The sequence below is a fragment of the Choloepus didactylus genome, chromosome 2 (assembly GCF_015220235.1).
Source record: "Choloepus didactylus isolate mChoDid1 chromosome 2, mChoDid1.pri, whole genome shotgun sequence".
NCBI classification, from domain to species: domain Eukaryota; kingdom Metazoa; phylum Chordata; class Mammalia; order Pilosa; family Megalonychidae; genus Choloepus; species Choloepus didactylus.
Genome location: NC_051308.1, coordinates 84982440 through 84996846, shown reverse-complemented (window position 1 = coordinate 84996846; position 14407 = coordinate 84982440). Strand labels below are relative to the sequence as shown.

Sequence of the window (14407 nt, the reverse complement as noted above, 5' to 3'; positions counted from 1 at the left end):
ATTGTTTCATGGCCCCCAAAATAAATCTCTGCCCTATAGTGTTAACTCATCATTCACTTTCCCCTCAACCGCTGGCAACCACTGATCTACTTACTGTCTCTATGGATTTGCTTATTCTGAACTTTTCATATAAATCACACAGTATCTGACCTTTTGTGACTGGCTTCTCTCATTTAGCATGTTTTTTTAAAAAGATCACCCAAATCATCCCCCCCCACCATATTTTTCATTAACTTTTTGTCATCCATACACTGGATAAAGGGAGTATGATCCACAAGGCTTTCACAATCACACTGTCACCCCTTGTAAGCTACATTGCTATACAATCGTCTTCAAGAGTCAAGGCTACTGGTTGCAGTTTGATAGTTTCAGGTATTTATTTCTAGCTATTCCAATGCATTAAAACTTAAAAAGGGTTATCTATATAGTGCATAAGAATACCCACCAGAGTGACCTCTCGACTCCATTTGGAATCTCTCAGCCACTGAAACTTGATTTCATTTCATTTTGCATCCCCCTTTTGGTCAGGAAGATGTTCTCAATCCCACGATGTCGGGTCCATATTCATCCCCGGGAGTCATATCCCACATTACCAGGGAGATTTACACCCCTGGGTGTCAGATCCCACGTAGTGGGGAGGGCAGTGAGTTCACCCGCTGAGTTGGCTTAGCTAGAGAGAGGGGGCCACATCTGAGCAACAACGAGGTACTCGGGGAGACTCTTAGGCACAATTATAAGCAGGTTTAGCCTCTCCTTTTCAGTAATGAGCTTCATAAGGGCAAGCCCCATGATAGAGGGCTCGGCACACCAAACCGCCAGTCCTCAATGTTTGTGAGAACATCAGCAACAATCCCGGTGAGGAAGCCCAACACCTCTGCATTTTCCCCCAGCTCCTCAGGGGGTCCCTGCATATATATTTTTATTCTCTGTCCAAATTACTTAGGGATGTGTCACTGTTTCACACTAACCTATGCAAACCTACCAGGTCTCACTTCCTATTAAAAGTTCCATGTAATGATGGTATTTGAACACACTGTGAGTTAAATTATTTAGGAAATATATATCTTGCACCAACTAAACATCTCTTCCTTTGGTCTCATGTGGAATTTGAAGCTTTAAAACGCAGTCAGTATTGTCCTTTACCCTTTGGCCCGATTTGCTCTAGTCCTAACCACATCTGCTTCATTCATATCTCTAGTTGAAGTCTGGACTCGTTTCCAGCTTTTTTAATGGTTGCTGTATGTGCTAATACTGACATTCATATCGGCCAAGTTCTAGCTCTGAGTTTCAGGTGTCACACAGATGCCCAAAGTTACAGGGATTGATCAGGTTATACACAAAAGGATCAGCATCTCGGAATTTGGAGATAGCCATTACAGTTCAGGAATAGATGTGACTGCTATAAGAGCTTACAATCTAGGGACCATTGCAATAAGCATTCCCCTGATAAGCTGTGCTCTAAGGTTCAGTTCTTAGTTTACACATTGTAGTTAGTCCATATTTGTGAGGCATTATAGTGTTTGCCTTTGTTTCTGGTGTAGTTCACTCAAAATACTGTCTACAGGTTCCATTGTATGCACACACAACAGTTCACCATTGTGTTCCTCAGTGTATGTACTCTTAGGCCACCTCCACCCATTGCAAATGGTAGCATGTTTTTAAGATCGTTAATGTTGTAGCATCTGTCAGTACTTCATACTTTTTTATTAGTGAATAATATTCCTGTACACAAGTAAACCGTGTTTGGTTTATCTCTTCATTAGTTGATGGGCATTTGGGTTTGTTCCACTTTCTGGTTATTATGAATAATTCTGCTGAGAACATTCTTGTACAAGATTTTGTTTAGACATTTTTTTTTGCTTGTTTGTTTTAAAATTTTTTTTTTTTTTAGGAGAAGTTGTGGATTTACAGAACAGCCCTGCATAAAATTTAGGATTCCCATATACCACTCCACCACTAACACCTTGCATTGGTGGGGAACATTTGTTACAATTGATAATAGCACATTTTTGTAATTGTAGTGTTGTTTTTGTTTTAACATTAGTTATATGTGTTACAGTTGATGAAAGATTATTAAAATAGAACTATTGATTATCATCCATAGTTTACATTAGGTGAATATTTTTTCCATATACTACTCTATTATTAACACCTTGTATTAGTGTTGTGCATTCATTATAATTCATGAAAGAACATTCTTATACTTCTATTAACTATAGACCATTGTCTATAATAGGGTTCACTGTGTTATACAGTCCTATGTTTTCTTTTAATCTTTATTCTAGTAACGTATATGACCTAAACTTTCCCCTTTTAACCACATGCACCTATATAATTCATTGCTGTTCATTACACTCACAATAATATGCTACCATCACCACCATCCATTTCCAAACCTTTACAATTTACCTAAATAGAAATTCTGTACAAATTAAGCATCTACTCTCCACTGTCAAACTCCATTCTGTCCCCTAGTAACCTATATTCTAGTTTCTGACTCCATGAATTTGCTTATCCTAATTAGCTCATATCAGTGATACCATACAATATTTGTCCTTTTGTGTTTGGCTTATTTCATTCAACATAATGTCCTCAAGGTTTATCTGTGTTATTGAATGCATCAGGACTTCATTTCTTCATACGGATGAATAATATTCCATTGTTCATACATACCACATTTTATCCATTCATCAGTCAGTGGACACGTGGGTTGCTTCTAACTTTTGGCAACTGTGAACGATGCCACTGTGAACATCACTGTGCAAATATCTGTTCATGTCCTTGCTTTCAATTCTTCTGGGTATATACCTAGTAGAAGGATTTTTGGGTCATATGGTAATTCTATACGTAGCTTCCTGAGGAATTGCCAAACTGTCTTCCACAGTAGCTGCACCATTTTACTTTCCCGCCAGCAGTGAGTATGTGTTCCTATTTCTCCACATCTCTCCAAAACTTGTAGTTCTCCATTTTTTTTTTAACAGTAGCCATTCTAGTAGGTGTGAAATGATACATCTCATTGTGGTTTTGATTTGCTTTCCCTAATAGCTAGTGATATTGAGCATCTTTTCATGTGCTTTTAGACCATTTGTATTTCCTCTTTGAAAAAATGTTTTAGCACTTTTTTAAACTGGGTTGTCTTTTTATTGTTGAGTTGTAGGATTTCTTTATGTATTCTAGATATTTAACCCTTGTCAGATATATGGCTTCCATATATTTTCTCCCATTAAGTAGGTTGTCTTTTCACTTTCATGACAAAGGCTTTTAATACACAAAGGGTTTTAATTCTGAAGTAGTCTCAATTTTCTGTTTTTTCTTTTATTGCTTGTGCTTTGGGAGTAAAGTCGAAGAAACCATTGCCTCATACGAGATCCTGAAGATACCTCCCTACATTTTCTTCTAGGAGTTTTATAGTCCTGGTTTATATATTTAGGTGTTTGGCCATTATGAGTTTAATTTTTGTATTTGCTGTGAGGTAGGGGTTCTCTTTCATTCCTTTGCATGTGGATATCCGATTCTCCCAGTACCATTTGTTGAAGAGACCATTCTTTCCCAGTTGAGTGGGCTTGGCAGCCTTGTCAAAAATCAGTTGGCCTTAGATGTGAGGGTCTATTTCAGAACTCTAAATTTGATTCCTTTGGTCAATATATCTGTCCTTGTGCCAGTATCATGCTATTTTGACCACTGTAGCTTTGTAATATGTTTTAAAGTCAGGAAGTGTGAGTCCTGCAGATTTGTTTTTCTTTTTTTCAAGATGTTCTTGGCTATTTGGGGCCCCTACCTCTCCCAAATAAATTTGATAATTGGCTTTTCCAATTCTGCAAAGTAGGCTGTTAGAATTTTGATTGGGATTGTGTTGCATCTGTAAATCATTTTGGATAGAAGTGACATCTTAATGATATTTGGTCTTCTAATCCATGAACATATAACGTCCTTCGTTTATTTAGGTCTTCCTTGATTTCTTTTAGCAATACATTGTAGTTTTCTGTGTATAAGTCCTTTACCTCCTTGTTTAAATTTATTCCTAGTTATTTGATTCTTTTAGTTGCTGGATTTTTTATCTTGATTTCTTCTTCTGATTGTTAATTACTAGTGTATAGAAGCACTGTTGATTTTTGTGTGTTACTCTTGTATCCCACCAATTTGTCAAATTCATTTATTATCTCTAAGAGCTTTGTTGTAGATTTTTTTGGGACTCTATCTATAGGATCATGTCATCTTCAAATAGTGAAAGTTTTACTTCTTCCTTTCCTATTTGGATGTCTTTTGTTTCTTTTCCTTGCCCAATTGTCCTAGCTAGAACTTCCACCACATGTTGAATAATAGTGGTGACCTTGGGCATCCTTGTCTTGTTCCCAGTCTTAGAGGGAAAGCTTTCAGTCTCTCACAATTGAGTATAATGTTAGCTGTGGGTTTTTCATATATGCTCTTTATCATGTTGAGGAGGAAGCTTCCTTCTATTCCTGTCTTTTATCAAGAAAGGATGCTGGTTGTGTCAATGGTGATTATCATTTGATTTTTTTTCCCTTTTGTTAATGTGGTGTATTACATTAATTGATTTTCTTGTTTTGAGCCACCCTTGATAAAAACCACTTGATCATGTTGTATACTTCTTTTAGTGTGCTTTTAGATTGGATTTTTAAATATTTTGTTGAGGATTTTTGCATCAGTATTCATAAGAAGAAATTGGTCTGTAATTTTCTTGTGGTATCTTTATCTGGCTTTGTTATTAGGGTGATATTGGCCTCATAGAATGAGTTAGGGAGGGTTCCCTTCTCTTCAGTTTTTTTAAGAATTTGAGCAGGTTTGGTATTAATTCTTGAAATGGTTGGCAGAAATCACCTATGAAGCCTTCTGGTCCTGTGCTTTTCTGTGATGAGAGGTTTTTGTTGACTGATTTAATCTCTTTACTTGTAATTGGTCTGTTGAGGTCTTTTATTTATTCTAGAGTCAGTGTTACTTGGTTTCTAGGAATTCGTCCGTTTCATCTAAGTTGTCTAATTTATGGCATATAGTTGTTCATGGTATCCCCTTATGAACCTTATTATTTCTATGCTATCAGTGGTAATGTCCCCCCTCTCATTTCTGTTTTTTTTTTTGCATCTTCTCCCTTTTTTTCTTTGTCAGTCTAGCTAAGGCTTTGTCAATTTTATTGATCTTTTAAAAGAACCAACTTTTGGTTTTGTTGATCTCTCTATTGTTTCTTATTTCTCAATTTCATTTATTTCTGCTCTCATCTTTGTTATTTCTTTCCTTCTGCTTGCTTTGTGGTAATTTGCTGTTCTTTTCTAGTTCCTCCAGATGTGCAGTTAGGTCTTTGATTTTAGTTCTTTTTTTAATGTAAGCATCTAGGACTATGTGTTTCCCTGTCAGCATGCTTTCGCAGTATCTCTTACGTTTTGATATGTTGTGTTCTTGTTTTCATTTCTCTTAAGATATTTAGTGATTTCTCTTGCAGTTTCTTCTTTGTCCCATTGGTACTTGTGAATTCTCTGGTTCTTCACCTGTTACTGATTTCTAGCTTCACTCCATTATGGTTAGAGAAGAAGCTTTGTATGATTTCAGTCTTTTTAAATATAGTGAGACTTGTTTTGTGACCCAATATGTTGTGTATCCTGGGGAATGATCCATGTGCACTTGAGAAGAATGTATATGCTACTGTTTTGGGGTGCAGTGTTCTGCGTATGTCTGTTAGGTCTAGTTCATTTATCATGTTATTCAAGTTCTCTGTTTCCTTACTGATTTTCTGTCTAAATGTTCTATCTTTTGATGAGAGAGGTATATTGACATCTCCTACTATTATTGTAGCAGTGTCTGTTTCTCCTTTCAGTTTCACCAGTGTTTACATCATTATTTTGGGGCACCATGGTTAGATGCATAAATATTTATGTTTGTTATTTCTTCTTGTTGGATTGTCCCTTTTATTGATATATAGTGTCCTTCTTTGTCTCTTATAACAGCTTTTTACTTAATGTCTGTTTTGTCCGTTATTAGTATAGCTACCTCAGCTCTTTTTTGGTTACTATTTATATGGAATATCTTTTTCAACTTTTCACTTTCAACCTATTTTGTCTTTGGGTCTAAGCTGATTCTCTTTTAAATAGCATATGGTTTGATCATTCTTTTCTGTCCATTCTGCAAATCTGTGTCTTTTGATTGTGGAGTTTAATAAATTAACATAGAATGTTATTATTATAAGGATAGTACTTATATACAACTCTTGAATTAATTGGGTTCCTCTGAATGTTTTCTTGTGGTTTGTGTTTTCAAAATAATTTTGTCTTTTTCTTTATAAAAATTAATTTTAATAATTTAAATAGTTGTATATCCTTCACTTTCCTTCCCTTTACCCCATTGAGAATCACTGAACTTGCTGAAATCTTTTATTTCTACAGGAGATGATTGGATGTCATGTTAAGGAAACTGACACCAAAAATGACTTATTCAGTCTAAAGTAGAAACTAAATTTCAAGTTTCCTGCCCTGTATCTAATGCTCTTCCAATTAAGCAACATATTCTGCTCAACTTTTCTACAGCATTTGTTTAAAATTATAACCCACTGTTCTTAGTTTTCTCAGTTCTTAGTGCCAATCTAGTTTCTAGCACACTGGCTATGAGACAACATTAAAATGGCTGCACTTTCTTTCAATTTGACAGAAAAGTAGCAGCTCTGAATCATTAAGTGACAGAGGTTCTGAATTGAAGAAGAGTTTTGATGCTGTGGTATTTGATGTTCTTAAGGTTACACCAGAAGAATATGCGGTAAGCCTCCTACCTCTGTCTTTTCTAGTTTTGCTCTTAATTTACATGTTGGTGCAGTAGACTTAGGATTTTTAGGCCTAATGAAGGAGGTGGTTAAAGAAAAGCTTGATGGTGGGAATTGATGGGGAGAAGCACAATGGAGTGAGCACAGAGGAATGAGAGGGGGACTGTGAAAAGAGCTGTAGATGTTTTTAGGACGGCTTCGTAAGTTATGCATACAAATTGATAAGAGTAACGTAAGCATTTATCTTTATGGTAATGACTTTCATCCCTACTTATACAACCTCCCCAGGCCAGTTGTACTTGATATCAACATTTCTCAGAGGTTATTTGTAGTTGAAAAATTAAACATAAAGTTATTATTTCAATATCATGAAAGATACCTACAAAACTTCTATTTTCTGACATCAATGTTCATTTCCTTATGTTCTCTTTCTCCTTGAGTTTTTTAACAGAATGTTTTCTAATATTGAGCCACTTGTACGTTGCAGGAATAAATTGTGCTTGGTCATAACTGTATTATTCTTTGATATATTGCTGGATTTTATTTTACAATTATAACCATAAATGAGATAGATCCATGGCCAATTAAGTCCTTAGATATATAATGTTTTGCTACTAGTATGGTTTCATTACTTTTTATAAATTAGGAAGAAAACCTTTTTGTCACTATCAGATTTTATGTTACTGTTTGAGGAGATGTAATTTAGGAGTCATTAACAAGAACAATGTTCCATGGAGCAATAGATCTGGTTTTGTTTTTTATTTTGAGATAATGTGTGACCATATCCAAATTTAATTTTTTTCTAACTTTACTTCATTTATTTCATAAGAAAATATGAATGGGCATGAGATAATTAGTAATTAGATATAATGAAACAAGGACTAAATTTTCATTCTTTGTAAGCCTTTTATTATAAAATTGGTCTGTTCTAGTGAAGATTTGAGCATTCAGTAATAGCTTGGTACAGAATATAATTTTTATTTAGAATATATGGTATAACATGGAATTTCAAAGAATAAAGTGTCATTTTCTACTTTTATTTCAGGGTCAAATAACACTAATGGATGTTCCAGTATTTAAAGCCATTCAACCAGATGTGAGTTTTAAGAACTTTCCTTTACATGTAGAAAATGATACAGTATCCCAAATAAGAAGTTTTTGAAATGTCAAGTTTTACTTCATGTTAATTTTTAAATGTTTAAAGCTGTTGATGTAACTTGTCTTTATATTATTCAGACCTCAGAAACTTTTGGCATTCATAGCTTTATATCATTAAATTATAGCTGGGACTAATTGAATCATCTCAGTTTACTAAAGGGGGACTTAGAGACGTGGAATGATTTGCCCATGGCTTTGAAACAGTTAAAGGTAGGATAGAAATTAGAAACTGGGTTTTGTAACTCACTCTAGTATTCTTCTCGCCATACCTTTAATTTGTGACTTTATGAGTATGTGTTTACAGTCTGGAGAGAAGAGAGGGGTCACAAATGCATTTTTTGTTTTAATTAAAAAAAGGAAACTAAGTGTTTGTTATGCACATACCCTCTATAGGGCATTTACTGTGGTGTGTGTGTGTGTGTGTGTGTGTGTGTGTGTGTCTATGTGTGTGTAGCATTCCTATCATTTTCACTACCCAGTTATGATGGTATCTCCATTTTACGGATGAGGAATCAGAGTGACAGTTGCCCTTGATACACAGCTAAGTGTTGCAACTGGGTTTCAGACTAAAAAAGGATGCCTTTTTTACTCAGTCATGTAAGAATAAAAATAAAAACAAAGTCATTGATAATTTTCAGTACGTAGGACAGAGAACATTTTAGTTATTTTGGAAACAAAATACAGTGTATTTGTTGTGACATGTACAAGTCTAGAGTAACCCTGATCACTATTTATAATTACTAAAACAAGTTAGAGAAAACATCTATGACTTGCATGGTACAAAACACTATTAGTCCTGTAATTTTTGAGTAGCTTACTTAACGTCTGAGTATCTCAGGTTTGCCACCTGTAAAATGAAGGAGTGGGCCTAAATGATCTGAGTCCCTGTCATTTCCACAATTCTGTGTTTTCCTGACTTTTCACCTTTATCATACTCTCTGAAGAGAACCACTGAATTAACAGTTAAGAAGAGGTATCATTTATTTTAGCAATAAAACAACAGAAAATGGTTTTTGCGTTTAAATGGCAAAAAAACTGAACTATTAATTTCCTCGCTTCCCTGACCAAAACAAAACAAACTAAATTCTTTTAAAAGTTAAGTTGTTTTGCCTTGAAATTCAGTGATCTTCTTTCTAGACATATTTTTCCCTTTGAATAAACTGCAATGACTGTATCACTCTTTCACATCAGATCAGCACTGTCCAATAAAAATACAATGTGAGGTACTATATAACTAAATTTTCTAGTAGCCACATTAGAAAGTAAAAAGAAACAAGTGAAAGTTATTGTAATAATATATTTCATTTAATCCACTATATCCAAAATATTACTCTTCAGCTTGTAATCACTGTAAAAATTATTGAGATATTTTGTGTTCTTTTTTCCTGTAGTAGGACTTCAAAATTTAGTTTATTTTACATCTCCAGCACATCTTTATTTGAGGTAGCCACATTTCAAGTAGTTAATAGCCATTTGTAGCTCGTGACTTGGACATTGAAGACATTGAAGATCTAGATAATAACTACTTGAGGACATAGACTGGGTCTAATTTTTTATTCCCCTGGGGCATCTAACAACACTTTGTGAAATGTAGAAGTATACCTTGAAATTCCTTTGACCTTACTCTCTGTCTAATTCAACTCTAATCCCACTGATTTTTTTTTTTTTTGACTTTCTAACTATCCTATCTATCCTTCTGTTTCTACTCCCAGCACCCTAATCCCTAATCCATGATAATCATTCTTCTCTCAGCTGAATTACTACAATAGCCTCTGACCTAATCTGCCTGCATCCGCTCTGTCCTCTCTAAACTCTTCTCTACACAATAGCCATGGTATTCTTTTCAACATGCAAATCAGATCAAAACCCCTCCTTAAAACACCACAGGTTTCCTGTTGCTTGGAGGACAAAGCCAAAGCATCCTAATATGGTCTACAAGTCTCTTCATAGTTTTGTCTCTTCCTACCTCCTCCAGTCTAATTTTACCCCTTTTACACCTCTCTCTGGCCTAGCTACACTGGCTTTTTTATTGTACCTCTCACCAGTGAGCTGGTGCCTATCCTAGTTAACTCCTACTTTTCCTTCAGTTCAAGTGTGACTTCCTCAAGTAAGCCTTTCTTGTCTCCTTGCAAGCTGTCCTAGTATTCTGTAGTAATTCACTGGCCTTGTCAGGTGCAGTTGTACACTTGTGTTGTGATTCAACAAGTATTTACTAAGAGGCTACCATAGGCGAGGTATTTATAGTTGTTGGAGACACAGAGGTGAACAGATTAAAATTCCTGCCCTCGTGGATCTTACCTTTGAGTGTGGTGATCTAGACAATATCATAAGAAAGAGAGTGAGAGATAGGGAGTGAGGGCTGTGAGAGTTGTGATTTTAGGCGGGATGGTCAGGGAAAGCTTTACTGAGAGGGTGACATCTGAGCAAAAACCTGAAGGAGGTGGAAGAGCACTTGCCCTTAGGGGTGGTTGAGGGAAGAGTATTGTATACAGAGGGAGTAGCAGGGGCAAAGGCCAGTGAGCTGCAACGGAGTGAGCAAGGGAGGGAGTGTAGTGGAAGAGGAGAGGTAGAGTGAGGGCCAGATGGGTTGGGGGAGTGGATAGGGGGCCTGGAAGACCATGACTGTGAAAAAGATTGATTGGAGAGATTTGAGCAGAGTGACATTTCCTGACTTAGGCAGGAAATAAATGTTTGGGAGATATCAGTGTAGAGACACTTTAAAGTATGGGTGAAGTTACCAAGATAATATGGATGGAGAAAAGAGGGGTCTTGATTAGAGAGGAGGAGAACTGAGCAAAAGAGACTGAGAAGCAGCCAGTGATTTAGGAGGAAAACCAGGATAGATGGTATTCTGTGAGCCAAATGAAGGAAGCATTTTTAAAGAGTGAGTAAAGGGTGTAGAGTGTTGTTAGTCATGGACTTAATTTAATTGACAGATCCCTTTTTCACTTTTTTTTCCATATTTATTGAGATATATTTACATACCATGCAGTCATACAAAACAAAGCATACATTTAATTGTTTACAGTACCATTATATTGTTTTGCATTCATCACCAAAATTAATTTTTGACATTTTCATTACCACACACACAAAAATAATAAGAATAAAAACTAAAGTGAAAAAGAACAATGAAAGTAAAAAAGAACACTGGGTGCCTTTTTTTTCTTCCCCCATTTTTGTACTCATCCACCCATAAATGAGACAAAGGGGGAGTGTGGTCCATGTGGCTTTCCCAATCATATTGTCACCCCTCATAAGCTACATTTTTATACAATTGTCTTCAAGATTCATGGGTTCTAGGTTGTAGTTTGATAGTTTCAGGTATTTACTGCTAGCTATTCCAATTCATTAGAACCTAAAAAGGGTTGTCTATATCGTGCGTAAGAGTGTCTACCAGAGTAACCTCTCGGCTCCTTTTGGAATCTCGCTGCCGCTGAAGCATATTTCATTTCCTTTCACATCCCCCTTTTGGTCAAGAAGATGTTCTCCATCCCATGATGCCTGGTCTAGATCCCTCCCCAGGAGTCATATTCCACGTTGCCAGGGGGATTCACTCCCCTAGGTGTCAGATCCCACATAGTGGGGAAAGCAGTGATTTCACCTGCCCAGCTGGCTTAGGTAGAGAGAGAGGGCCACATCTAAGCAACAGAGAGGCATTTAGGAGGAGGCTCTTAGGCACAATTATAGGGAGGCCTTGCCTCTCCTTTGCCGCAACAGTCTTCTTAAGGGTAAGTCCTGTGGTAGAGGGCTCAGGCCATCAAACCATCAGTCCCCTATGTCTGAGCAAATCAGCAACCATTGAGGTGGGAGCCCAACATCCCTGCATTCTCCACCAGCTCCTCAAGAGGGCTCTGCATATTTTTTTTTCATTTTTTTTTTGAAATTAACTTTTTTTTTTAGAGCAACTATATAAAAAAAATTTTTTTTAAATACAATTAAAAAAAACATTTCAAATAAACCGTAACAAGGGAGTCCAACGTGTTTCTACTCTACCCCAAGAAAATACCCTAATACAGCAACATTTCTGTGAACTTCTTCCTACCATGCCCATCAGAAATTAACAAACTGTAATCATTCCTGGGCATACCCAGAACGTTAAATTTACCCATGATAGCTTATCTGTTCTTATTGGGTTATCGTTCCCCCTTCATTAATAGCTCTCTATCACTAGTTCCCCTACATTCTACATTATAAACCATTTGTTTTAGGAATGTGTTGTTTAACCTCCAGGTGTTTGTGAATTTTCTAAGTCTCTGATGGTTATTGACTTCTAATTGTATTCCACTGTGGTCAGAGAATGTGCTTTCAATAATTTCAATTTTTTTAAATTTATTGAGGCTTGTTTTATGTCCTCGCATATGGTCTATTCTGGAGAAAGTTCCATGATCACTAGAGAAGAATGTGTATCCTGGTGATTTGGGATGTAATGTTCTACATGTGTCTGTTAAATCAAATTTATCCAATTGATTAGGTTTTCATTTTCCTTATTAGTCTTCTGTCTGGTTGCTGTATCTATAGGACAGAGTGATGTGTTGAAGTATCCCACAATTATTGTGGAAATATCCATTGCTTCCTTTAGTTTTGCCAGTGTTTGTCTCATGTATTTTGTGGCACCATGATTGGGTGCATAAACATTTATGGTTGTTATTTCTTCTTGTTGAATTGCCCCTTTTATTAGTGTAGTGGCCTTCTTTGTCTCTCATAACATTCATGCATTTAAAGTCTATTTTATCTGAGATTAATATTGCTACTCCTGCTTTCTTTTGGCTGTAGCTTGCATTAAATATTTTTTCCATCCTTTCACTTTCAGTTTCTTTGTGTCCCTGTGTCTAAGATGAGTCTCTTGTGTGCAACACATTGATGGTTCATTTTTTGGTCCATTCTGTCAATCTATATCTTTTAATTGGGGAGTTTAATCCATTTACATTCAACGTTCTTACTGTGAAGGCATTTCTTGAATCAGCCATCCTATTCTTTGGTTTATGTTTGTCATATATATTTTTTCCCCTCTCTCTCTTATTGATCTTTAATGAACCAATATTGAATCTCTTTAGTACTGAACCTTTCTCCATATCTATCTCTCCTTTCTTTGTTTCTGTGTCGGTAGGGCTCCCTTTAGTATCTGAAGTACGGCAGGTCTTTTATTAGCAAAATCCCTCAGCATTTGTTTGTCTGTGAAAAATTTAAGCTCTCCCTCAAATTTGAAGGAGAGCTTTCCTGGATAACGTATTCTTGGTTGGAAATTTTTCTGTGTCAGAATTTTAAATATGTCATGCCACTGCCTTCTCACCTCCATGGTGGCCGCTGAGTAGTCACTACTTAGTCTTATGTTGTTTCCTGTGTATGTGGTGAATTGCTTTTCTCTTGCTGCTTTCAGAACTTGTTCCTTCTCTTCAGTATTTGACAGTCTAATCAGAATATGTCTTGGAGTGGGTTTATTTGGATTTATTCTATTTGGAGTTTGCTGGGCATTTATGCTTTGTGTATTTATATTGTGTAGAAAGTTTGGGAAGTTTTCCCCAACAATTTCTTTGAATACTCTTTCTTTACCCTTCTCTTCCCCTTCTGGGACACCAATGATTCTTATATTTGGATGTTTTATTTTATCTATCATATCCCTGAGATCCATTTCGTTTTTTTTTTATTTTTTTTTCCCCATTCTTTCTTTTATTCTTCCATTTTCCATTCTGTGGCCCTTGAGGTCACTGATTCGCTGTTCAGCTTCCTCTAGTCTTGTACTGTGAGTATCCAGAATCTTTTTAATTTGGTCAACAGTTTCTTTTATTTCTGTAAGATCATCTATTTTTTTTATTTACTCTTGCGATTTCTTCTTTATGCTCTTCTAGGGTCTTCCTTATGTCCTTAAATCCTGTGCCATGCTCTTCTTCATGTCCTTTATATCCTCTGCCATGCTCTCATTGTTTGTCTTTAGTTCTTTGATTAATTGCTCCAAGTACTGGGTCTCCTCTGATCTTTTGATTTGGGTGTTTGGGTTTGGGTTATCCGTATCATCTGTTTTTTTCATATGCTTTAAATTTTTCTGTTGTTTTTGGCCTCTTGGCATTTGCTTTACTTGATAGGGTTCTTTTAGGATATGTAGGATTATTCAAAGACTAAACTAAAGTTTAATTTGTCAGATCTGCGAGTCACCTATTTCCCTCAAGTCAGTTCTCCCCAATTTTGTCTTTGTGGTGTGTGGGGTCTGATTCTTGTGGGGTCCAGTTGGTGCACCAAGTTTGGGTGTGTTGTTGGTGCTCTCCACCCTGAATGTGGGCCGTGTGTCTGGGTGGTTAGGGAGGCAGGGCAGCTTTAATAATCAAACCTCCAAGGTGTTTCTGGAGATTTACGGCTGTTGCAAGTGTCTAAACCTTCAGTTCAGTCTCACCACAATTGTCTCTGCCGCTGACCCACAAGTCCTTGGTATTGGCATATGATCCCTGGGATTTCCAAATGGGTCCCTCTTCCAAGCTGTGCCCTTCTAGG

General features: G+C 36.4%; 1 protein-coding gene across 4 annotated transcripts in view; it reads left to right on the top strand.

The window, feature by feature from the left end:
- The window catches only part of RALGPS2 (Ral GEF with PH domain and SH3 binding motif 2), a 214576-nt gene that overhangs the window by 71714 nt on the left and 128455 nt on the right, over positions 1-14407 (top strand). For all 4 annotated transcript variants that reach the window (XM_037825267.1, XM_037825268.1, XM_037825270.1 and 1 more), the window contains exons 3-4: positions 6655-6759; positions 7809-7859. In XM_037825267.1, coding sequence (XP_037681195.1) covers positions 6655-6759; positions 7809-7859 — 156 coding nt within the window. The remainder of the gene's footprint in view (positions 1-6654; positions 6760-7808; positions 7860-14407) is intronic.